This window comes from Polyodon spathula, chromosome 2 (genome assembly GCF_017654505.1).
Source record: "Polyodon spathula isolate WHYD16114869_AA chromosome 2, ASM1765450v1, whole genome shotgun sequence".
Taxonomy (NCBI): domain Eukaryota; kingdom Metazoa; phylum Chordata; class Actinopteri; order Acipenseriformes; family Polyodontidae; genus Polyodon; species Polyodon spathula.
Window position 1 is genome coordinate 100,669,273 of NC_054535.1, and position 26,360 is coordinate 100,695,632.

The 26,360-nt window shown below is 40.1% G+C and overlaps 1 protein-coding gene across 2 annotated transcripts; it reads left to right on the forward strand.

The window, feature by feature from the left end:
* The first annotated feature begins 2,311 nt into the window (after positions 1–2,311).
* On the forward strand, positions 2,312–25,743 carry LOC121305391 (soluble lamin-associated protein of 75 kDa-like). 2 transcript variants are annotated; one of them, XM_041237016.1, is made up of 14 exons: positions 2,312–2,483; positions 13,610–13,746; positions 16,667–16,766; positions 17,214–17,299; positions 17,786–17,957; positions 18,820–18,999; positions 19,206–19,328; positions 19,510–19,619; positions 20,924–20,978; positions 21,811–21,955; positions 22,810–22,945; positions 24,191–24,397; positions 24,848–25,144; positions 25,220–25,743. In XM_041237016.1, exons 2-14 carry the CDS (start codon positions 13,612–13,614, stop codon positions 25,436–25,438), a joined length of 1,965 nt encoding a protein of 654 aa, XP_041092950.1. In that variant the 5' UTR covers positions 2,312–2,483; positions 13,610–13,611; the 3' UTR covers positions 25,439–25,743. The 2 variants fall into 2 exon arrangements, with proteins under 2 accessions (XP_041092950.1, XP_041092941.1); XM_041237007.1 differs by having other exon boundaries at positions 2,313–2,483; positions 24,848–25,743.
* The last annotated feature ends 617 nt before the right edge of the window (positions 25,744–26,360 follow it).

Consider the following 26,360-nt stretch of genomic DNA (forward strand, 5'->3'; position numbering starts at 1 on the left):
CCTGCCACTCACGTAGTTAGTTGCCCCTTTAAGAACTGACCCAAGACACTGAAAATGGAGTTTACTGGCGCTGACGTGCACTTTTTTAATAAACACAAATCAAAAACAAAAACAAAAACCTAACTCCATTTCGGAGCTCTGACTTTACACCAATATATCCCTGCCTAACCCACAGGGCGGCTAAGCTGTTTGCCTGTTCCACACAATACCTTCCTGGTATGACTGCTCTCACTCACACATAGTCAGGCTCTTTCCTCAGCCACCCCTAGCAGTCTGGCTGCTTCTCTTAAATACCCTGCACTTGACTCCAATTTACAATTAGCACCAGGTGCAGGGGATTGACTAAACAATAAAAACAATTAGAAACCCTTAGCCCAATCACCCAAAAGTGCATTCTCACAAGGTTTTAGCAGGGAGGAATTTTAACCCCCTCCCTGCTATCTTACTATATATATATATATATATATATATATATATATATATATATATATATATATATATATATATATATATATATAATATATAAGCTAAAAGACCCTTCCAGTGCGTAACCCAAAGAAAAGCCAACGTGTCTTTCTTACTCAGCACCATGCCTCCATGAGGCAGTAAGAAGGGAATCAAGGGGCAAGGCTATACTGAGTTCGAGAACCTTTCTCTGGAAAGCAATTATATGTGAAATGGAAGAAACTGAGGAAACACAAGAAAACATGAGGAATGATACCAAATAAAAACTGGAGGACCTAGTTGTGAATTTAAAAAAGTACAGTAAGTAGCTTCATAAAGCCATAAAAACAATGTAACGACGAAGGGCTTGTTTAACAGACCCCTGGTTACATGGTTGAGTCGACGCTCCTCTTCAGGTGGGGAGATTCTGTATACTCCATATTAACTAAAAGAAGGGCAAACACAGTGGAGTTGTATGTGTTGTCCAGCCTGAACAATGTTTTGTCTCTACAGTTTGAAATACCGCCCCCTTGTGGGGAGTGTCCATATTGTTAACAAGTTCTTCAAAATTGTGATGTGTCACATCCAGTGCTTATCATAACATGATGATAATTAAGTTTGTTTTTTTTACAGCTGCTGTCAGCATGCATTACATTGAGATAACATGGTTCAGATTATATGTCATTCCAATTAGTCTACAAGAATAAGGAATCTGTTGCTGTTATATGGTACATTTTGTTTGCTGTTTTGTGAAAAATTTGCTATGCTACATTACCCAAAACATAATTTAAAAAAATATAAAAGGGAGGCAACATAAATTATATAGTACATAGAAGAGCTATCCACAAAAAAAACAATGATAACAAAAACACAGAAATTAAACTGGGAAGATCCAACACTTTATTTTGTAAATCAACAAGACATATGTTGTTGTTCACCTTTCTCATAGACATGCTGTTCATTGTGAACTATTACTATAGCCTTAAAAGCTGGGTGCTTAAATTAGACTATTGTATGGAGGCATATACACTATCAAAAAATAAATAAATAATAATTTAAAAAAGAAAAAAAAAACACATATATTAGAAATTGTGGAGCTGTTTATTTTGAGGTACATTAATAAGCATTTCATTGATATTCAGTTATACAACATTTCAGTTGCATGTTAATAAACATTGAGGGATATGCAGTAACTCTTATACGTCACCACGAATTGAAAATGTTTCTCTCTCTCTCTCTCTCTCTCTCTCTCTCTCTCTCTCTCTATATATATATATATATATATATATATATATATATATATATATATATATATATATATATATATATATATATATATAGAGAGAGAGAGAGAGAGAGAGAGAGAGAGAGAGAGAGAGAGAGAGAGAGAGAGAGAGAGATATGGTGAATTAACAGAGTTAAGGCACAGGGTACCAATATTTATGAATTAACTCCATTGACTTTCATGGAGTTGGAGTCATAAATATTGATACCCTGTGCTTTAACTCAACAGATTTTAAACTGCCACTTGGTAGACGAATGAGTGTTCAACACCCTCATAAAAGGAATCATTGCCGTGTAAGTATAGTGTATCAAACAGTATTTGTACCGCTTAATACACTGCGAAATAACATTGCTGAAAATAGAGGGTATGCATACTTTTGACGACAACTAGAGTTCACACAAACAATAACAAAAAGTGTGTGTGTATATATATATTCCGGCTTAAATCGGGAGATAAACCCTCGCTTTTCTCTTTTAAAAACACTGCGCGATGCATTTGCCTATACTGTATATATACACGCATTACGTGCTGTTATAGCATGCTGCCAGAGTGGAACGCTATTGCATAACATGACTGTGCATATTCCCAGAGACAGCAGCACTGCTTTAACACGGAGCCATGCACAGTGAGTATGCGTCAGAAGTGGACATTATTAACAGCGGAGTACAGCAAGGTAGTGGTGCACAGAGCCCGAAATAAATATTAAAATCACCAGGAAGAAACAAAACGAGAAGAGGCCCAGGACACGGCGAAGGTGGGTGTAATTGAGCATGTGCTTCTGCAGAACGAGGTTTGATATTTTCAAGCTTGCAGAACGATTGGGAAAAGCCAGTTTTCTTTCTTATCAGCAAACGATTGTGAACCCAGTACTGGTAGCATGGCCCAGTGAGTATATAAAGAAAGCGTCAACACCATAATAATATCGGGTTAGTAGTGGGTTGGTGTGTACCAGGCGTGCAAAGGGTATCAAGAGAATGCACGTGAGAGGGACTGTAAGTTAATGAGGATACAGTGAGATACAAACAGCCGTTGGTTTTGATTACACGCGATTTTGAGCATATTGTGGTTCACTGATTATACAGTTAACATCATGCCTGCCACTCAGAATACCTGGTTTATTGTATGTCATTAATTCTTAAACAGCTATTCGCGAAATTGAGAAGAATGCATGAAATGTAAGGTGCAGGTGTGCAATAATGTACATTAAATTGTAACATTTACTATATGGAACTTGCGACGATTTACAGTATTGAAAAAAAAAGGTATTCTATTTTATTGGTCACGTGAATATGTAGACATTTAAATGTGAACTGAATCCAAGCGGCAGCTTTTTGTTGACTTCTAGCACGTGCATCTGAAAATAAGAACTCATTTAAGTAGAGGTAGCCTATGGAAATGCTGTGAATCTGCTATGCAAAATAAACTTCTCTTTAGATTGGCGTTACTGTTTATCAGTCATGTAACAGTTTTATTACAAGTAAATTATTAATAGTAAAAACTATCTTCCTAGTTTTGTCAGTTACAGTAACTGTGTGTGTGGGGAGTAATATAGTATACTGTACTTTTAACTGTACATGAAAACATTGCAAATGGATGTAGAGTATTCCTTTTATTTGCTTATATAATCGACATATATTATTTTAGAAGTTTAGTAATACACAGACTATTTAACCTTTAGTGCTTTCACAGTGCTTTGTAAAAGGTTACTGTGTGTTTGGAAAAGTATTCAGAAGTAATATGAATAGAAAAATAGCTCTAGATCTACGTTTACTGTATGTGAAATGCATTTTAATAAGTTTAACGAGGCCTACCTAATGTTAAAACTAATTTATAAAGTATTAGACCTACAGAAAGTGAATGGTCTACCGTACTTTCCCCGAGAGACCAGTTAGAGCATACACTGTCATAAATACTATGTATGGCCACAGCCTTCCTATTCCTGTGTATAAAGCAGTGCATTGTGCAGCAGAGTCTTGAAAGCAGGTCTACAGTTTTGGGTTGCGGAATTCAGTGCAAACTAGTGTTGCACAAGCAAGCGCTTCTGTGGCTCACTTACTATTCCAGGTTGTTTATATATTACGCACTTCAGATAAATAAACAAGACTGTATTGTAAGGAAGCATTGTCATGAAGATTATTAAGCTGTGGTGCACAAACTGATGCATTAGCATAATGATCATACATTCAGTACTGTGAAAATGAATCAGCTTGTGTACAAGCTTCTCTTGCTTGTACAACTGTGTGCACACAGCAGTTAAACCAGCCAGGGCTGATTGCACCAAAGCGAATTAAACAAAGACTTGAATCTGGGAATTTGTGTTAGTCTTGCATTAAGCAATGTTTAACCTTGTGTTGATTTTAAACAAGGATTAAATAGAAAAACTGGTTTAAATTTTGATTGAAATTTAATCTTGATTAGTGGTTTATCCACACTGGTGCAATTGGCCCGACATGTCTTCATACCGTATCTTGCTATCACAAACAATTTTAGTACAAGTCATTTAAGTGGTACAGCGGGACTGTGAGATGGTAACCATTTTCTAGCAATGCAAAAGGACTAGGGCTGGAGAATCTACAGGCTGCTGTATTTATAGCCCACCATATTTATAGACCTGAATGCAGTGGTACCTCAAACAAGCAGCTTGCCTAGATGGGACATTGATATGTTATCTTAACCCAAGAACTGTTTTTTTTTTTTTCTTTTTTAAATTGGTGCCACATTGAATGTCATCGCAGCTTTCAAAATATTTGACAAGTTCTGTATTTGTAGTAAACACACAGCATTCCCCACTGCATGTGGGACGGCTTGATCATTAAAATCTTCATATTTCAGAATGCATTTGAATTTATTGCAGGCTACTTTTAAACTAACGGAAGCTTATGAACCGAATACGTAGTTATTGAACTCATATCCCAGCTGAAAGTGCGCATCTGTTTCTACTTCTGTATCTCTTATTGTTTACACATGCATACAGTTCTAATCTTATTTCATAGTTTTTCTATTATATTTTACATTGACAGACCAAAAATATAGTGAGTGGATATTACAGCCTTCGCCTGTGGCACATTGTTTGAGTAGAAACAGCTGCATATTCTGTGTGAAGTCACTGAGATACTTTTGCTCTCCCATAATTGTTGCTGAATAGTTGCACACAACTACGTGGGCATTTGATCTGGTGGATCATATGACTACATGCATGTATTGCAACTACTTTCTGCACGCACACATTCTGACACTTCAGTTGTACAAATCAGATAAGGAAATATAGTTTGACTGAAATCCTGAAAGTAATAATTTCTGCAAAATTGCTTCCTAATTAGTTGATTGCTCCGAAGCAGACAAGAGTGGCAAAGCGTTCAGATGGTTCCAGCAGCAACCCATAGTGCCTGCGCTTGCAGCAGTGTTTGACAGTACAAAGATGGCTAGTTCAGTGCAGCTTGGCATGACACTTACTAAATGCACATGATAAAATATGCAAATAAAAACAAAGACCATGCGCCAAGTACACCCAAAGTGCCATAGTGTTCAGAGTCATACACAGGAGTTAACATGGTGAGGAAGGGTTACAAACTGGAGAATGTCTTTGAAAGTATGTACAGTAATATTTTATCAATCAGAAGAGTGGAAGCCCAGTATAATGTCTTTGTCACCACTGTGCTTTCAGAGAGGAGCTAGTGTCACCTTTTCAGTGGCCTCATCTTGGAATTCTTGTACACTGGTGTCAAAACAAGTGAAGACTGAGCAGGGGGAAGGTCGAGAGGAGAACAGGGCAGGATGGTGTGGAAACTGATGTGAAAACTACATCGCTTAAAAAAAAAATGCTTCACATACAGTGGATTACAATGCAAAATGTGAGAATCAAAACAAGATTCCCATGAAGCAGTGTAAGGTTAAAAGTTTAGTAAAATACTATACTGGTGAAAAGATTTGTATTTTTGTTTACTGTTTAAGTGTTGAAACTTTTAAAGCCTTAAGAACACTGAGCAACAACTGCAAGGGAAAATATTCAGAAAGGAACAAAACCCTTTGAATGGTACCAGAACACAACTAGCAGGAAGCTAGCGGGATGCCTGGCGCGTCAACCCTATGAGTGGAGAATGGCCCTCACTGTGTAGTGTATTAGAAACACATGTGGAGGAGGTCAGGCTTCCCAGATGGGATTTCTTCTGCTCTAGACAGCATGAAGCATGCTCTTATTTTACGAGGTGTCCAGTTCCACCCTTGCACCTCATGCAAGAACAGCTGGATTAAGTGTAATCCTTCCTTTCTGAGCACATGCACCCTTTAGCAGCATGCATACGGGCTGCCGTTCCTGTGGAGAGCAGACATGTGTAAGCAGATGGTTTTAAAGTTTATTTGACTGTAGTCCCGATCTGAGATGAGTGTTAATTGAGTGTGTTGAGACCAGCTGTGTTTGTAAGAGGTACTTTGTGTAATGATATTTTGGTTCTTTGGACAGATTTCACTTTGCTGAATGTTTGCTGTGTTGTCTTGCTGTTATTGTCTCACCTGCAAACACTACAGCAGCAATGAATATATTTGTTCATCGTGTCTTAAACTCTGTAGTGGCAAATACAAATTCATAATGTATGGACCTGAGGCAGTTACCAAAAGAGTAATACAAAATCTGGTTTAACCTGTTTTGTTTTTATGAAACAAGGTGTAAAATACTACGTGAGGGGATTAAAGAAATGTGGATGATCCAGGAATCTGAATTGAACTTTTCTGAATATTCTTGAATAGTGCATGCATTGACATGCTATGGCCTGCTTAAATAGAAAAGGAACATTTCTAAAAAAAAAAAAAAAAAAAAAAAAAAAAAAACACTCCATTTTCTTAAGGGAGATTTCCATTGTGTCCATCAACTATAATGTAAGAGCTATAGAAGAGCGACATATGGGGTTAAACAAATAACAGCAAAAACAGCATTCAGTTTTTGACCAGTTTACACAGAGGTAATGGTTTTGAATGCTGTGTTTGTTATTAAAGCATGGTGTGCTTCTCCATTAATACTAACTCTAGACAGAGCTCTTGCAATCAACAAGTCCATGGCAAGTCACAATGGAACATTCCAATGACATTTTTAACAGTGTCCCATGTTTTGAGTATCACAGTATTTACAATCAGACTGAGTGAGGGATAGGCTTTCTAATTTAAAGTCAGGTAGCAGCAAAACTGCAATGCAAACTATACATCATAACTGCCTAAAAATCACAGAATCTTATTAAAAGCCACTGTGGTCATATAAGAAGCTTGAACAACCCCAGTGCTATCCTTGGTTCCATTGGGTGTGCCATACAGTATTCTTTTGTACACTAACTGTGGAATGCTTGTTTGGCATTCTGCTCCAGGGACAGTGAAAACTCAGAGGTGGACAACAACTAATGCATGCCTTTGTTTCATCTGCAATTGATTATTGTAATGCACTTTTTTCTGGTGTCCCAAAATGCTGCTAGAATTCTCACTAAAACCAGGAAAAGTGAACATATTTCCCCTGTTTTGACCCCTTTACGCTGGCAATTCTGTGCAGTACAGAATTTATTTTAAGATTTTGCTTTAAACTTACAAGGCCGTGAATGGATTAGCACCTAGTTAATGCAGGATTACTGACCCTGTACCTTCCAGTCTGCACTCTGAGATCACAGGACGCGAGGCTGCTGGTTACTCCTAGGGTCAACAAAAGCAACACAGAAGGAAGTAGGGCTTTTTCTTGTAGAGCTCCTAAATTATGGGATGCTCTGCCTTCGTTTGTCAGGGAAGCTGGGACTGTTACAGTTTTCAAGTCAAGACTAAAAACACACTTTTTATAAAATGGCTTTCTTATCTTAGTGGGTTTTAATGTAACTTTAAAATTACTGCTTTTGTATTATTATGTGTAAATGGTCTGGAAGTTGTATGTGTGACATGCTATACATATGTATTGTGGTTTGTTGTTTTTTTCTGCTGTGTACTATACAGTGCTTTGTCATACTTTTGTATAAAAAGCACTATATAAATGCAATATATATAATATATAATATATGTACAGTAAGAGAGATCTGCTCTAATGCTATTTTTCAATTTTGGAGAGACAGAAGGACCCAGAATACACACGAGACCAGGGCTTTGCAGCCAGCCCAGTGTTTTATGTTGCATTCCCTAATGAAACGCATGCATTACTATATACAATCAAAGCTGATTTGATGCTGCTATTATATACCCAATGTAATTGTGAATCATGGCACACAAACTGCATTAAGAGCTCTGGCATCCATTGAGCATCTGTACAAGAATGTGCGTCTTTCATCGTAGCAAATGAAATCTCTGAAAGTATTGCAATGGTTTATTTATTTTAAGGCTAAACATTGCTGGTGTGAGCGAATGTGCACAAGCTTCAATAACTGAAGCATGCTTGAGCTTGCTCTTCAGCGCCTGTGAGATACGTTTAGTTTATCTTTTCCTCTTACTGACATCTTTTCACGTCCTTACTGTAGACAGGGATCCTCACTATCCTCCATGTCAATACCCTTCTAAGCCACACTTCAGTATAAAGAAACACCTATGGCAGCCTCCTCAGTCCCAGCCAGCAGTGACTGTATTTTTCAGTTGTACAAGCACTAACTTAATCAGGAGTCAAACTAGATCCTAGTCGCGCCGGATGACGTGTCGCCCAGTGGAACCTGACTGCAAAGTAGGAAGGACTTACGAGCACCAGGTGGGTATATATACTCATTCTTATCTCTCTCCATCTCTGGATTTCACTACCCTGTCCACACGGCTGTCTGTTTTTTTCTGTTTTGCTCCAGGGTGGTTCTACCCAGCATGTCCTGACCAATCACAGCCTGCTGCTGCTGCCTTGCTGTACAGACAGATTCATTGTGACGGTTGTTGTGCAGTCACAGGAGACACAGCTGACTGACCAGCTCAGCTGCTCACTGTCAGAACGAACAGCACCATTGTGGGAAATACAACCCCTTTGAATTCACACACCTCCCTGTGTATATTTATTTCAATGTGTACAAATTATTTTATTTTTGTTTCAGTTTTGTCCCTATAATTCTTTTTTTCTAAATCCATTTCATTCTTTCTGAAATGCCCAATTTTAATGTCGCCTCTTACTGAAGATCAATAGGGAACCTCCATTCCTCTTCACCTGCCGAACATAAGCAATGAATGTTCCCAAGTTACTGAACTATAGAGGCAAGGACCCAGCCTAGACTTGTCACTGTCTGGACTCGTCACTGTGTGGAGTCGTCACTGCCTGGACTCTGGAGTGGAATCTTTCACTGAGCTGCACAAGGGTACTGATAGGTTACGGCATTGCACTGTAGTGCTGCAATGGATCACTGTACCTCTGTGTATAAGTTCACATTGTAATACCATCGCGGCCGTATGTACAGCTGGGGCACTTCAAGTGCGGCTCCTGGTGAAATGCTGGGTGATGCACAGTTTCCGGCTCGAATGAACTGAAGAAAGAATAATAAACAAAAATGAAAAAAAGAAAGTAAAAGTAAACATAACAAGTTTATTATTTGTGTTCTCTGTACTGATTCATGTTAATTATTCTTCTCTCCTGTTCTCTTTGAGGCTACATGTTCATGGCAAGGATATTTCGTCACTTGTTATCTTTTCACACCGCTCGCTGTCGCATGCGTATTTCGATCACAGAGTGAAAGCCGGATGTGCAGTTGAAAGTAAATTTCATAATTTTGAATGAAGTGCTTGTTCGTTTCGTGGAGACAATAAGAGTGCATTTTAATTATAGACACTGCAATGCAATCCTGGTTCTAAGAGTGCATTATAGTTCTACACTGAAATTCAATCCTGGCCCTAAGCGTGCATTAGTTCTGATTAAGGATTTTATATAAAAAAATAAAAATTAAATGTTATTTTGATCCAAATGAAAAAAATTGGCATTCCCTTCCCTGGCCTCCTCCCCAGTGTGGCCCCTGGATTATTGGTGAAAGAACAGCAGGGAGCTGAGTGACCCTGTTCAGCGTTTCCTAACTAAGACTGCACTCAGCCAGAGAGAGTAGCTTAAATACAGCAGTTTTACTTTGGTAGTCAAGAGTAACCCTGGGCACGTTATTTTTTAGAAAAACTAGATTCTTAACCCTGTTTACTTCAAATCGTCATTAGTGTGTCTGAAACGACTAACAAGCAACTTCAGACTACTACCAAGTTTAATGAGTTGTTTATTTGAGGTTTCATAACGTTATTGGTTGGTTTTTACAATCTGAAAAAAGGGCTAATAATGAATTCATATGGAATTGCATTCCCACAGAAACAACCTATACTGTACTTAGGAGAAACAGCTCCTCACTGAAACTGTAATGGCAAGAGAGCTGGGGTGGAAGGGAGCGGGGGAGGTACTTCAGAGAAATGCAAGACCACTGTGGTGTGATTTAGTGAACAGAAACGTGTGATTGATTTAATAAGGTGGCGTCCTTTCCTACCCTAAAGGCACTCATTATACAGGAGTAATTTTAACCAGACGTAATGTAGAGTTTGAAGTACAGCACTAGTATACTCGATTGTGTTAGTTCAAGAAGTTCACTAAGTTTGCATGTTTTAAAACAAAAGGCATACCGATTGTAAGAGACTACAGTACTACACTTTTAACAAAGACATCGCTGAAGAACTGTCTGTTTATCCAGAAGATTTGCTCGGTGAGAGCTAACTACTGCTGCGTGCTAATGAAAATGTCGGGGTTGAGAAGCGCCAGGCCAGTCTGTTTACCCAGAGGAATTGCTCAGTGCCCGGAGTGAGACGCGCCAGGCCAGTCTGTTTATCCAGAGGAATTGCTCAGTGCCCGGAGTGAGACGCGCCAGGCCAGTCTGTTTATCCAGAGGAATTGCTCAGTGCCCGGAGTGAGACATGCCAGGCCAGTCTGTTTATCCAGAGGAATTGCTCAGTGCCCGGAGTGAGAAGGGCCAGGCCAGTCTGTTTATCCAGAGGAATTGCTCAGTGCCCGGAGTGAGAAGCGCCAGGCCAGTCTGTTTATCCAGAGGAATTGCTCAGTGCCCGGAGTGAGACGCGCCAGGCCAGTCTGTTTATCCAGAGGAATTGCTCAGTGCCCGGAGTGAGACATGCCAGGCCAGTCTGTTTATCCAGAAGAATTGCTCAGTGCCCGGAGTGAGACATGCCAGGCCAGTCTGTTTATCCAGAGGAATTGCTCAGTGCCCGGAGTGAGACATGCCAGGCCAGTCTGTTTATCCAGAGGAATTGCTCAGTGCCCGGAGTGAGAGGCTCCAGGCCAGTCTGTTTATTCAGATTAGTTGCTCAGTGCCCGGAGTGAGTCGGTCCAGGCCAGTCTGTTTATCCAGAGGAATTGCTTGTGAGCGCTAAGTACTGCTAGGGAGTACTTCTCATATAAACCCATGAATCATTACCAGATCATTACAAAGGTTTGAAAGCGTCATTGATTGAAAAAACAATTCAAACATTAGCTTCTGAAGAGAAAGGCTAATTTACTAATTGACTTAAAAAATGTAACTGACTGTGATGAGTCAAAGGGATTTCGGTCTGTGATTCAGCCTCCCGACAGTAGATGGCATCAAACCAACTCGGGACTTCCCTTACCAAGATCTCGTGACCAGGGCAAAAGTTATCTTTTGAGGGGCGGCACCTTGGTGAGGGGTGGAAGTACGAGTATGTAAATTCCAGCCACTGGAGTCAAGTGAAGGATAAGGACACTTGTCAGTTGGGGATTGGTGTTCCACTGACTACAGAGGCGGGACATTACATACTAAAGGGAACGTACTACTGTGTTCGGGGTTGGTCCGAAAGTAAAATAGGAGGAGTAACAGGTGGAGGGAGAGACTAGTTTGGTGCAGCGGGATTTAAAAAAAAAAAAACACTAACATTTCTTTTGTCTTTTTTTGTTTATGTATGGTTTACCACGAAGACGATAAAAGACGAGTTATCACGATCTGTTTTGGATTTCACCCCTGCACTCCTTCCCTCACACCATTTTGTTTTCTTTTGTTATTTAATTATTTTGTTGTGTATAGATAATAAAAAATAATTATTTTATTTCTGTACAAATAAATTACTGTCTGGACATTCCATTTAATACACTCTCGCCTCACACTGACTAATTGATTTTAGTTTTGCATTCTTTTGACAGACAGAAAAACTCTCTAGTTACTTCTGAGTAAAACAACCAGTTGTTCAGAAATGATGTGTAAGCAGCTGAAAGCTGTCCAAAATGTGTTTTCACATTTGGGGAACAGAAAGTGTTGCCTAACACCCCAGACTGGCAGATTGTATAAGAACCAATCAGAGAAGCGTCAGTCAATGAGATATTAAACTGGAGAACACACTGCATGTAAATGTGCATCACTGCTTAAAATCCACAGCAGACCATTCTCTGTACTCTTTGATCAAGACGACAACTCACTAAGAAACAAGACTTGTGTCAAGGTCCGGTAGTTTTTATTAAGAACTTTTTTTTTCTAGACGATTTGCACCACGTCTGGAGTAAGAAAACACATTTTGTAAACTGTGACAATGAAAGTAGACTTGTATTACATCATGGGCTTCACAGGATTCTAGATGCAATGCTTACATTTATCCAGTCTAATTAGCCCTAGCTATTGCTACAAAATTTTTGCTTACTTGACTAAACTGCAATGAAAAAACTTTTTTGACAAACCTGTTCACGATTCCTATTAAAACAAGAAAGCATTGCAGATGTATCATTATTACTTCTGTTTCCATTCTAAATCTCTTGCTGCTGATGTTGTTCTGACAGAACAATGTCTGCAGTGTCATTTGTGCACAGAACCATAGGATAACGCCTGCAAGTCTGCTTATTAGGACTCGCACCATTGCATGCACGCACTTAATTAGATTCAGCCACACATAGCATAACTTGCACAGAATCAGGCTGAGTATTTCATGGCATATTCACAGTCCCTTACCATCTCACAGGTTTCTATTCCTGATTAGAGATTGTGTGTGACTTTTATAGAGCACAAGGTACAGTACTGGCTCAAACGTTAGGGTGGGGGTGGGGGGGGGCATTTTTATGTGTGTGCGTTTGTTGGAGAAAGTGAGGGTTCCCTTAAGGTAATTTGAAAAGCGTGTGCTGCCTAGGGGAGATGAGTAGGGGATACTTTGAGTAATGCTTCAGGTGTGTCAGACTGTTTGGATATGTCATGATCACTAATGCTTTTCTTGGAGTCTCAGTTTGTGTTATAAATCTTACATATTCAGCTTCTTCCTTTTTATTTTCTCTTCGTCTTCAGTTCTATGTGTACCGTTTACACCATTTGCCAGACTTCATATCTTTACAAAACATTTAAAGCCACAAAGGTCAGGGGAAAAAATTAGCCAGCACTGCAGAAGCCTGGTACAGAACATTTGTCTCAACGCTCCTGTAACTGGAGAAAGAGCTGAACTATTTGCACCTGTTTGACCGCGTGACCTGGGGATCGTGCTGGAAAAATGAGACATTTCACATTTTTCATCCAAAGAACTAACTTTAAATTATCTGGGACAATTACTGAGCACAATTCACACTAATAGTCACACTGGGCCTTTTTCAAAGTTTAAAGGAATCTATAAAGCCTTCTCTGGATTTATTTCACTGAAAAACTTGATCATTCATAAGATGTCGACACTCATGTAATAGGCAGTGTTTTGATTGATTGATTGGATGGGTGGGTGGTTGGTTGGTTGATTGATTGATTGATTGATTGGATGGATGGATGGATGGATGGATGGATGGGTGGTTGGTTGGTTGGTTGGTTGATTTGATTGATTGATTGATTGGTTGGTTGGTTGATTGAGTTACTGTTTGATTGGTTGATTGAAATCACACAATGTCAATGTTTTATAAATATTCATGAGACCTCCACTGCAGGGACTATAACCCAAATGCTTTGTGTTGAACAGGGATGGAATTCCCTGTGGATTTACTGACAGACTTCAGTCATGAAGACCTGGAGCACTCAGCTGAGGACTACATGTCTGACCTTCTGTACAGCGACCCCAACAACCCACAGTACTTCACTCTGCCCAGCCGAAGAAAGGTAAGAGGCTTCCCAGGGCTGTGTCCTGCCCTAACTGAGTACTTTTACTGTTGCTATTCATGTCAGCTGAGACGGCAGTAGAAATATATATATAGAATATCGTATGGTGCTGGACAATACACGCTGACATCCAGCCACAAAAGAACAGATCTTATTGGCTGCTCTGACCTTGAGTGGGTGAAAATCAGCTTGGGTTTTACCCAGCACCCTACAAGTTAAATAAGGTTAATTAAACAGCAAAGCAGATTGTGACGTAATTTCCATCTGATACAATCTGATACAAATCCGTTTCAGATGTCTGTATCACACCGATGTCAGAGTCTACTATATATTATATTATGAGACATACAGTACTTGAATGAGAAGGATATAAAACATTGGGATGTATCTTCAAAGATCTTAATGTTACAGAAACAAAAAACGTGTCCGTGCTAAAGAGATCTTGAACAATATTACCGCATTCTTTGGTTCGAGTTTTGTAACCTCGTTAAAGAGAACAACTGGTTGTAGGTTTTAAAAGAAAACTTCCAGTTGCTGCCCTAAGTGCAGTGCATATTCTTACAATATCTATTTTTGCATCATTGTTTCATATTTGTACTCATGTGTCCTTGGAAATAAAGCTGAACAGATTGTAGCAGAGTTTTGCTGAACATTGCAGTTTATATTCAAGTAACAACACCAGTACTGTTCCCAGGACCTGTTCTGGTTTGGTACAGTAGGGCGCTTCACTGTATTCGGATACAAACAACCCAGTCTTTGATGCTCACAAAAATGTTCACTGTTTGATACAATGTCCAAAATATGTACAACTTTCTTTTAATATCACTGTAAACTGTAACACTTTCTTTTACTGTCACTGTATACTGTAACATTTATTGACACAGATGACAGAATACTGTTTAAGCCAGTGGTGCTCATAGATCAGAATGTTGTCAGAAGCTGATTTAATCTGAAATATGTACTGTTAGGGCACCTGGAGTCATTGTTATCTACTGCTGTGTACTCTCAACCACTGGGTGCATCTGTATCTTCATTTCCTTTCATGTCACCTTTTGGAATAAATAGTAGCTTAATGTCAGAAGAGAGGCATGATCATGCCCTCCACCTTATGACCAGTACACAGATATGCCCATGGCCAAGAAAATCAAGGAGCACTGCTGTAAGCATATTGTGTGTCTGTGTTGAACTGATGACCTTCACCCAGTTTATTTTTCTACAATGTCAAACACAAACTTATGTGTAAGCGGTTCCAAGCTTTAGCTTAGGGAACTCCTGCGAGCCTCGTCAAGAAAGCTTGCTGGAGAAGTGAATGGACTGTCAATTCTCAAAGCAGCTGTGCGTGCGATAGCTCTGTGATTGAGTGGCACAGGCAGACGAGACTGAGCAGTGAAAGCTAAGCCATTGCAGGACAGAGACACAGAGACACAAGCTCTGGGTCCCTTCACCGCATGAAGGTACAATCTGAGCAATGCAGGAATTGACTGCTCAGCTGAAAGCAGTAGCGTTGGAATGGAGATGAGAGGCACTTTCAAGGGAGGATTGTGTATCCAGTAAATGTATTCTTAATGAGAGGAGGCATTATAGTTTCTTTACTCCATGGCAAAGGCTTCACAAAAGTCTTATTTTTAGTACTTCTGTTAACTTAAGAACAGAAGCGAGTAAACATTACTTAACCCATTAAGTACCAAGTACACTTTCTTTGAAAATGCTGTATTTAACAAAATAAGCAATGTATTTAAAATCTTTTATCTAATAACCTAAACACACACTCGTAAACGGTGCCCTTTCCAATGTCTTTCAGAGAGTCTGTGCTAAGATGGTACACATTTGAAGGAGATGTTTTTATGCATTACATTTTTGGGTGAAGTTCTGTAATTCCTCTCGCCGTTCTTACCACATTCTAGCATCATCGATGTGTCTCAGGCAGGAGCTGAGGTCCTCTCCCCGTCGGTTTATTGCTACCTCATGAATTGTAGTTATGGACAAGTTAGCACACTCTGGTGCACAGTTTGCATGCTTGTAAGTACCGCTTAGGCCACTGAAAAGGTGTTTCAATGAAAATGCGCTTCAGTGAATTAGACACAGCATTGTCTGCTCTTGTGCGAGTCTCAGTAGAAAGCAGATGACATCATATTCAGCTGTGTACCTGCACCACAGATTAACAATAGAGTTATTATCATTGTTTCTCTCTATCTGATTCTGAGCAAGGGAGTTCAGTCCCAGTACTTAGGATTCCCCATGCAAGCTCAAACCAGGAAAGGCAGATATACAGAAACATGAGCTTGGGTCTTGTCCAATGTAAACGGAAGATTTTTTTTGTTCACGGGTAAAAGCAAATGACATATTTTATTAAAAGTCTAAAGAGTAAAGACACACACAAAAGCAGGGGAGATGGTGTACAGTTTTCAGTTTTTACAAGAAGACTGTCTGTCGAGCCCCACCTCTGTTAATAAGCTGAAATGGATGCTGTGTATCTCATTGTTCACGTTTGTTTAGGAAACAATAGCATAGAGTAATTGTTCCCAACCCTGGTCCTGGGGACCCCATGTGTCTACAGCTGTTTTAATTCTAATTACGCAAATTATTTGTTCAGTTAAGGGTTTAGTGAAGTAATTGAGAGCGCAGTTGGAATGAAAACCAGCAGACACAGGGGGTCCCCAGGACCAGGGTTGGGAAGCCCTGGCATTCAGCTTGGTCTTGAGGTCCACAGCACTCCCTGCTGTTTTGTTTAATACATACAAATACTTTTGCCATCTGGTGGCAGGACTAATAATGACGTGCAGCTGATTTAATGATAGTCACCACTGTAATTACCATTTAGAGTTACAAGACTGAACTGTAAACACTTAACTGTTGATTTGTATTCCTGTGTGGTTTCTTGTGCTGCCTAGGCTGACAATACCCTTATTGTAATTCACAGATTCCCCTGAGACTTTCCTCTGTTGGCTATGTGCCTCTGTACGGAGCCGATCTGAAGCACAAAGTCTTGGCTCTATTTGCACCAGAGGACCAATTCACAGGTAAAATGTTTGGTTAATACCTTTCCCTTTGTATCTCCACAAGCGTGTTCAAGGACTGGACAACACACTAGAAACTCCTAATGTATATATCGTGCACATTTCAGTAAATAGTATGTCCCTCATATGACAGATTTTGCAGTGTAGATGGCATCCCTGGCATGTATACTGTAATGTATCAAATGCGCATCCTCGATAGAGGGCTGGTAGAAGCAGGTTTCATCCCTAAGTTAGTGAAGCATTTTAAAGACCTTGCTGTCTCATTATGTCCAATCAGTGCCTTCCTTGCTGGCCTTAGCGCCCAACTCACTATTAGCAGTGCCTTCAGTTTACAATGTTGTGTCTGAAACGTGTCTATTCCATGCTGATTAAATCTGTGGTAAATAAATCTGCTGTATTTGTTTTAGTTTCTCTGAATGCGCTGCCGATCCCCTGTTCTTATATTCCCAGCTGCTGCCCTGTATTTGGCTGAGCAGTGGTGGGCTGTAGAAGATATCCTAAAAACCTCAGTCCCCTCTCGAAACGGACTGGTGAAGGTAAATATGGGTATCTTAGCTGGTCCACAGAGGCCAGGATGTTTCACTTTTCCTTATTCAGTTGTGTTGAAAATGTTTCAATCTGGCAAAATAACTGGCGTTAGTACACACTTAGAAATACCCCCATCCAAAGGTTGCGGTGCTTGGTAGGGGGTATTTGTATACTCAGCAGGTTGTATGCTGTTTACATTGGTAATAGTTTATGGGCCAAGAGCAGCCCTAAGTGGCAGGTTTTCTTTGGTTTTGGTTTCACATTTAGGTCTTCTTTCACACTGTATTGTTCCAACGTTTCTCCCAGCATAAACTAATCTAGCTGCAACTCCTGCATCTTAAACAGAACGTGAAATAGAGGAAGGAACAGCTGTGTAAGAAACAATAAGAATCCCTTTCATATCCGGAGAATATTGTAGTAGGTTGCAATGAAGACAGGCTTTCCTGTCGGTTCCTGGTGCTAATACAGCTCTTTATTGTTTTGTGTGTTTGTAGGTGAGATCACTGGGGGAGAGGATAGTTCTGTATGTACTCAATCGCATTGTTTACAGAACCCAAGAAATGAGCACAAGCCAAGTTCCTTTTCTTTGTCACAGTGAAAGTGATTTTGCTAAAATTCTGTGGAAGGACGGAGAGGCTGTTGGATTTTATTCAGTCAAACCTGAAGGTAACGGATGTGATTGCAGGAAGCACTGGAGGAGTGGAACTGTGTTTAATTAGGCTGAAATTGACAGCACTGCCCTGTGCAAACACTTGAATGAAAGATATTATTAAGTGGTCTAGCGCATCACGCAATGAAGTGTGCTTCACACAGGTAATTGTGGAAAAACAAAAGAGAAAGTTTCAGTTTTGAAGCCAGAAAAAAAAAAAAATTTGGCAGAGTAAAATAAACACAATTTAATTTTTTTGTTCGTTATGTAAAACAAACAAACAAAAAAAAAAAGTTAGGCTTTTGATGTTACAGATTACAAAGCCCACAATGTAATAAATCTTGGTATTTTGGAAATGTGCTGGCATTCAGTTTAAAAACTTTTATGAGAAACACATTGAACTGTGCTTCCTGACAGAGGATATTTTTTCCTTTATTTTGTGCATTCCTAGAAAAAACTAAACAGACACTCAAAGAGAATGTAGCTTCCAATTACATTTTCTAACGACTCTTTATCTTTCTGTGGTGCATTCAATGAAGGCTAGGTCAGCCAAAGGGCCTTATCTTTACATAGCTTCTCTTGACACATACCCAGAGGGAATGGGAATGGGGTTCCAGTGTATCACAGGTCCTCTCTACTCTATCTGTTTGACACATACCCAGAGGGAATGGGAATGGGGTTCCAGTGTATCACAGGTCCTCTCTACTCTATCTGTTTGACACATACCCAGAGGGAATGGGAATGGGGTTCCAGTGTATCACAGGTCCTCTCTACTCTATCTGTTTGAAACATACCCAGAGGGAATGGGAATGGGGTTCCGGTGTATCACAGGTCCTCTCTACTCTATCTGTCTGTCTGCCCATGTTTTGTGTAATGCAGGAAGCCTGTGCAGCAGCTTCCTCACCCAGTGCTACCAGCTCCCAGTCCTGGACTCCATATTCCTGAGGAAGCAGCACCGTGGCAAGGGACATGGCTTACAGATTCTGGAAGATTTCGTCGACTGCTTTACAGAGGACGCTCTGGGCTTGAGATACCCGCTTTCGCCTGCCATGTACAAAGGTAAAGCTGGCCTGGGTTAAGAGGGGTCAGGAGCGCTACTGTATCAATGAATGGTACTTTTGTAATGCCCCTCTATTGTGTATGGCTCGCCCAATAAATCCAAATCATCAGGGCATTCTTCAGCGCAGGTTACTGAGAGGAGCTGTAGACTTGCAGATCTTCCTGATATTTAAGAAGTTGCATCCTCTGTGTCCTTGTCTCCTTAGTGTGTGCGCAATACCTGGACAAGTACCCAGGAGACCAGGACCTGCTTTGGGAAGTTGAAGGAATCGGAGGCTTGTTCCAGAGAGTCCACGTATCTAGCAGAATCCAAGCCCAGGCACTGAAAGGCAAGATTGCTTCTAACTTTATAACGTGTGTAGGTTTAAGAGGTGTGTGATTTGATTTGTTTGGGACTTTCAACCCTCCCGATCAACCCATAATTGTGACCATTAATGACTGAAACCGGTTCTATTATAGGGTCTTTTTACTATTTTATGTTTATTGCTGCTTTCTCTGATATCTTTTAAGAAACATACCAAGCTGTGAGAGAAGCGTCTTTGCCTCAGGCTGTAGCCGAGAGTAAACCTGTCGAATCTGAAGAGCGCATGGAAGCAGAAACACAGCAGAACTCTGACAAGGTGGGTTAGTTTATGTGCAGCTCTTATTGCAACTTTAGATGATCTAAAATGTAAGTAGGAATTCAGTTTTATTAAAAATGTACAACTCTTTTGCTCATGAGTTATTTAAATAATTAAATAAAGGTTTGATATTCATGAAACTGCAAGCCTTACAGTTTTCTATAACACTACAACATTTTCTATTTTTTTTTGTGTAAAACATCAGCACTCATTGGCACAACATGTCAGGGGCATGCGGATATCTATAACAAGCGAAAGCAAGCACGCATTTCAGATACTGATTTACGATTACAAACAACATGTACATTCACAATAAATCGTATATCAAATGTATACACACTTAATATAATCCAATGCCATTTAATCAATCAAACTTTTGCTTTAATCTAAGATCTCCGTATGGCAGTGTTGCGGAGCGCCCCACTCCTTTATGTTTATTAAATGTTTTATGTTGTATGTACAGAGACTCCAATTGAATGATTGATTAGCAATCGAGTCTCGGTACAGCTGCATAAAAACAGCATGTTTTCACTCACTCGGGGTTGTGTGTTCGTGAGTGGAGAACGGGAGAGAGGAGGAAAGAGAAGGAAATCTTTTGTTTGTATTATTATTTAATAAATAAACTAATCGCCACGGCTCAGTTTACACTGCCAGCAAGCGTGTTTTGGTTTCTGTTCCTGGTTCTGACGTCACCCCTGCAAAGCATTCCTGCCACAGGCAGGAATATATTTAACACAATTAATTACCTTGAAATCATCTAGATCTAGATCCATGATGTGTGACTAGAAATCCAAGCAAAAAGAATATGTTTAAAAATATACTGGTGTGATACAGACATGTTTGTTGCTAACACTGCAGGGTGTTCTGTAATTCTTTAAAGAATAACACCTTCAATAAGAACACTGTCATACTCAATGTATCAAAATCACAATCTTACATAGAACTGGTACGTTTGTTCTATAACTGCACAGATAAAACCTCTTTAATTTAAACCTATTTACAAAACTAGGAAGCAATTCAGAACCAATTCAGTATAAACTAAAAATCATCTTTCAGTGGATTTCTTTTGATTCTATTTTGTTTGTTGTTAATGTCACCTGTAATCTTGACAGTATAAAGCTGAGGGAACACAAAGCCACTTTTCAGGAACAGTGACTTGAAACCTGGTTCCAGGAGACCGGGAGACCTAGTTTGAGGCAACTTTGCTTTATCAAACCCCAAGCTTGGGGTAAAGTGTTCCTTTAGCTTAGTAATACAGCTTATCAGTAAATACATGTTCATTTGCTGTAACTTTAACTTTCTAGGTAGAACCAGCAAAGGATGAAGAACAGATGAACAATACAGAGATTGTTTTAGAACGCAAGTATTTTTTTTGTTGGCCCAAAAGCTTGTGTAGATTTGAGATTTCCAATCTGTTTGACATGTTTTTGTACAGAACCAGGCAGGAGTAATTTAAAAGTTCTTGTTGAACCTGTAAAACAATTTTTTTAATATTCCAAAAATGTTTACCAGGCATATACCAACCTGTAACACAGAAAATAACACTAGTCAGCTCAAATTACTGTTTCATTTCTTACAAGCTTTTTACAAAGTGCCCTACAGTTTTGAAAACAATTAAGTATCCTAAGTTATTTAACTGTTCTGTAACTTCAAACACTTATAGATTCTGAGGAAAAACTATAAGGAGCAAAGTCTGGTAGAACAACATTTCAATGAATGAATTCATTACAGATCAATGAATGGGTCAAAACCTACTCTGTGTGTTTCTAGGTGTGGCTGCCTCCAATCAAGATGAGAGTGCATTTCTCAAGCGCAGTCTTTGCTTTGTTAGGCTCTGGCATGCAAAGAGTGCAGGAGAAAGTTCACTGTAAACTTTATTAGAGGCAGCCACCGAATACCTGTCTTAGAAACATATTATAAGCCATTCAATCTAAATATAAAAACAGAGGAAAGGCTGCTATGATCATAAGCTGTGTATGTAGATTCTGTTGTGGTTTAAACATGTAGAATTCTTTGTCGTTGACATTCTGAGTGTGAGATATACAGCACATTGTTAATGAAATTGTAAGTGTAGTTGCTGCTAAAAGGTTCCAATGGGATGGGACCTAATGTTTCTTAAAAGTTCTGTCTTGCGTTACAGCCTCATGAGTATGAGTGTTTGGATTCTAAACGGCTTCGTCCTTGTTTGCAGATTCTGGAAACACGTCTGTCTCAACGCGCACCAGGAGCAGTCACTACAGGCGGAAGAGATTAAGAGAAGAGGAAGAGGAGGAGGAGGAGGAGGAGGAGGCTGAAATAAGCACTCCACAGCCAACACCTCCAGACAGAACTATCAGGTAGCAAGCGTTTGTTCAGGACTAGCTGAGGTGTTTTGATTGAGAGGTTTTTTATTTTTTTTTAATAAAAATAGCTGTCAGGAGGCTAAGAGACAGCCGTTTCCAAGTATAAGACCTGTGTGGCATTAGTGGATATGATTAGGCTGGGTTTTTAACTTGTGTATTAATAATAAACCAGTATATAATATAGTTATAGGACATCATGCTGATATTCCGCCATACAAACATGTGTACTGTTTATCCTCAATCAATTAAATTTTTTTAAATTAATACGTTTGAGTTTCTTGGCGATTGTGTGTAGAAGGGGGCTTACAGTAAGTGACTGGGACCTAGCAACCTCTTCGAAGATGTATTGCAGATAACTTTTTTTTTTTTTTTAGTCGTTACCAATGATGTTTTCGCCCCAGTTTAGAATCAGCAGTTGTGTTGTTATTAATCCATTGCAACCCCCTGGCAACTCGGGAAACACAGCGAAGGCACCAGACCTATAGTGCCAGAGGACAACACAGATCTGAATGGCGCCACTGCAGACCTGCAGATGCCTTGTGAGCTACAGTGGTCGCTAGTGCGCGGTGAACCGAGGATTGCCCTGCAAACCTAAGCTCTCCCTACCTGAAAGACAATTGTATATTTTAATATGGTGTTAACAAAAGTTAGAATAAGACCCATACACAGGTGTGCAATGTTTTTTTTTTTTTTTATTGTACAGGATGGCTGACAGCCCAGACAGTCCAGAAGGTTGAATGTCTCACAGCTGTACACATCTTTTGGTTCAAGTTATGGTTAAGAAGCTGTATACTGCAGTGGAGGAATTGCTCATACAGGGTTTCTGTCTTGTTTTTTACTACTTAAAGCTCTGAACCCGTGGAAGCTGCAGGAGAAACCCCTGTGGAGGAACCAGAAGAGGAAGCTGAGGAACCTCAACGAGACCAACCTGAGGCAGAACCTGAGGAGACACTGGAGGAAGCAAAGAGAGAGGAGGAGGAGCTGGTGAGGGGCTGAGACTAAAACACACCTTCTGACAACCCATTTTATATCCCTGCAAAGGGACTGAGCATGCACTGTGACAATAAGGAATTAGAGTTCTCTTCTAGCTCTTCATACTGTCCGGTATGCTTTCTTTCAGTGGTAGAAGCCAATTGAGGTAGCTGTGCTGGGCTCTCAGATTTGCATTCCTAATTTTAAGAATCAATGAGATCGTTGACGGGTGCAAAGAAAATGTGAAAACAAGAGTTTATTTGTTTTTTTTCTCTCTACTTTCTTGGATAAAGCAATCATTTCAGCGACTTTTTAATTTTAATGTGTAATGGTCAAAAAAACAGTGAACACACACTTGTGATCTCCACGAGTCAAGCTGGGTGATCCTGTGACCACAAGGCTGTCAAGGACATTGTATACTGAACGTGTCAAAATACAGGACAGTAGATGCAGGCATTGTGAAGGGATATTAAGTGGGGTGAAAATTAATTGTACGACTGTTACATTTCAGTGATACTAAGCAAAGTGTGACATTAACCAAAGTGAAATTATCAGGAGCTTGTTTCCACTGACTCCCATTATAGTGTGGCCAGGATGTTTCAATGTAATAATAATAAGCAGTGTGATATCAAGCTGGCTTGATTGTACTAAATTGTGTGATCTGTAAATCTACGGTAAAAGCTGACATCCATTCCACAAGCGGTCAGAGCATGACTTTTGAACCAGTGGTTTACTGGGTATTCATTGAGTTGGTGAAAAGCAGCTGCTATTTAAATACTGTATATATTGTTAAATAGGAATAATAAAGGAGTGTGTAAAACAAGAGCATTTTAAGACATGACTGTGTTGGGAGAGCACCTTTCCTTTCCAGCTGTCAGGGTGCAGTTAGATCCAGCTCATCTTGAAGCAGAATGAGGTTCAAGTTCACTTACTGGTAGTTTGATTGTCTCAGTGGACATTATTGCACACACTAAAAATTCACCGCGCAGGGGCCAGAAACGGAGTAAGTTTAGGTCAGACTTGAGGATGTAGGGGAAGCTCTCACAGTGTGTGCTGACTGTAGCCAGTAACTTTGTCTATTTTCATGATCACTAAGTCCATAAGCCCTAAGTAAATTCATAAAAGGAGGAATGAGGGGAGGTACAAAAACAAAGGATTGGATGATTTCTGATGTTGAAAATCATTGTTCTTCAGTAACAGTTTAGGGTTAGTAGTAGTTCATACCAGTTTTTCTGTCTAACACTTGGGTTTTTCTAGGACACTGAGCTGTTAAAGCAGCCTGACGTGGAGCCTGTCAACGGGGAGGTGATCGATGAGCTGACCCAGACATCTTCAGGGGCTGAGGAGGCGGTGGAGAAAGAGCATTCGGACAGGGCGTCGATCGCCCAGTCTGACAGCGTGGAGCAGGAGGCAGGGACCACGGAGGCTGCAGATGAGCCAGCGCAGGATGACACACAAGACGAGGTGGAGAATCCTTAACAAGAGCTCTGAATAGAGCTTTCTTCTGTTTCCTCTCAGAAATGAGATACCTGATGTGTAACCAGTGTGACAACTTTCCAGAATCACAAGGCTTTGGAATATAGATTAACTGGTTTCTTACTGCCTAGACTTTAAATAAGCAGCAACAAGATTAATTTAAAACTAAACATCAGTATAGGCCACAGACGATGGCCTTTTTTTTATATGTATAGATGTTTTAAACCTTTTTTAGTGCCTTTGATGGGAGGTCTTGTTATAAAAATTGTTACAGCAATTTGTTAGGAAGTTATAATCCTGAGAGATTGGTAGCCCACCAGATTTTATCTTTGAAACAGGTTCCATTTGCAAACATAAGATACTAAACAAGTCAAGGCCATCAAAATGGTGACCCAGTTTTTAGGACACTAATTACGGGTTTCCACCTCCATTCTGCAGGGGGACGTGGATGAAGCGGGTGAAGTGGATGTAGAATCTCTTGAGGAGACACAACAGCAGGAAGCTGCCTCCCCAGAGGGAGACGCAGAGACGACAGCAGAGAACAAGGGGCCTGCGGGGGACAAAGAGGCTGCCCCGGAATCTCCTGACGACACTGCAGCAGAGCCCTGCGAGGAAACTGCGCATGACAGAGCTGTGAACTCAGAGCAAACAGAAGAGAGAACTGGGAAAGCTACTGAAACTGTGGTGGCTGCGGAGGAACCAGAGGAAAGTTACCATGACAACGAAGCCGAACAGGTAGAACTTCAAACCCCGATGGACTTGAGTCAGGATACGCTGCTGCTGGTGGAACTCAAAGACGTGTCTTTCCAGCCACAGATGGAGGAACACGAGGACCAAGTGAAAGAGCCGGCCGAGGAGCTGGAGGAACAACCAGAGCAGGATTCGACACCGGCTGCCAAGGAAAAGGCTGTCGAGAGCAACTCGGACGAGACAGAGAGTGAGCCTCCCAATGTGGACAGGAGAGTTCTGAGGAGGAAGGCTAAAGCGAGCAGGGGCCCAAGTAAGAAACGCATCAAGACTTCCACTTAAAAACCAAAACACACTGACGGAGCAGCTACAAATCAGCGACTGATATTTTCAAATTAGGTGTAATTGGCATTGGGTACAGGATTTTACTGGGATTTTTTTTTTTTCCCATTTATATAACACTGCAAAAACTGAACACTTTTTTAAACAATTTGATTTTTTTAAGTAAAAAAAAAAAATCCCTTTCCCAAATGTAACCAAGGAATTTTATATTCACTAAAGTGCAGCATTGTTATTTGTACAAATTAGTCTATTTGAATGCTAGAATTGGTTGTTGTCTTCATCCAGATTATAAGTAGGTATATTATAAATCCAATTTAATCTTTTACCCCCCCCCCCCCAAACCCCCAACCCCCAACCCCAACCCCAACCCCAACACTGTAGTAGTTGGCATGGTAACCAGTAGGATCCTAATACAGTTGCTTTTCAATGGGTCTCATGGAGATGATAAACAGAGTGTACTAACTGGGATTCCACTGGCTCTGCTGAAGGGACACGGGTTTGCTGTGTCCTCACTCCACTGTTCTCAGCTTCTTCTAGAAAAAAGCTCTTCTGCTTTCAACCTCAATTTTGTGTCAGTCACCATGGTACCTCATATAAACATCCATTTTACAGGATGTTTTAAGAAATGTTGTCAGCCATGTAATGGTTCTACTTGTGGTAAAATCATTTGGTTTGGGGTTTTTCAGATTTTATTAATGTTTTGAGGTTAAGAACTATGACTATGTCACTCGTTAGTGTATAAAAACCACAAAGAATGGACGAATCTCAAATGGTTTTGTGATGTTGGATTCATTTCATGTGGACTAATTGTTCTTAGGTGTTCATAAAAGGCAACTAATAATCTAAGAAATGTGTTATTTCTGGCAGGCAGGATACATGCCGTCTTGTAAAAGCCTTCTTTCTTTGTTTAAAGGAACAAAAA

Excerpts from the sequence above, each read along its gene's own strand:
- LOC121305391 (XM_041237007.1), top strand. The coding sequence starts at position 13,612 with ATGGAATTCCCTGTGGATTTACTGACAGACTTCAGTCATGAAGACCTG. Across the intron at positions 20,979-21,810 it reads TACAGAGATTGTTTTAGAAC|ATTCTGGAAACACGTCTGTC; the intron begins GCAAGTATTTTT and ends CCTTGTTTGCAG. Across the intron at positions 22,946-24,190 it reads AGAGAGAGGAGGAGGAGCTG|GACACTGAGCTGTTAAAGCA; the intron begins GTGAGGGGCTGA and ends GGGTTTTTCTAG.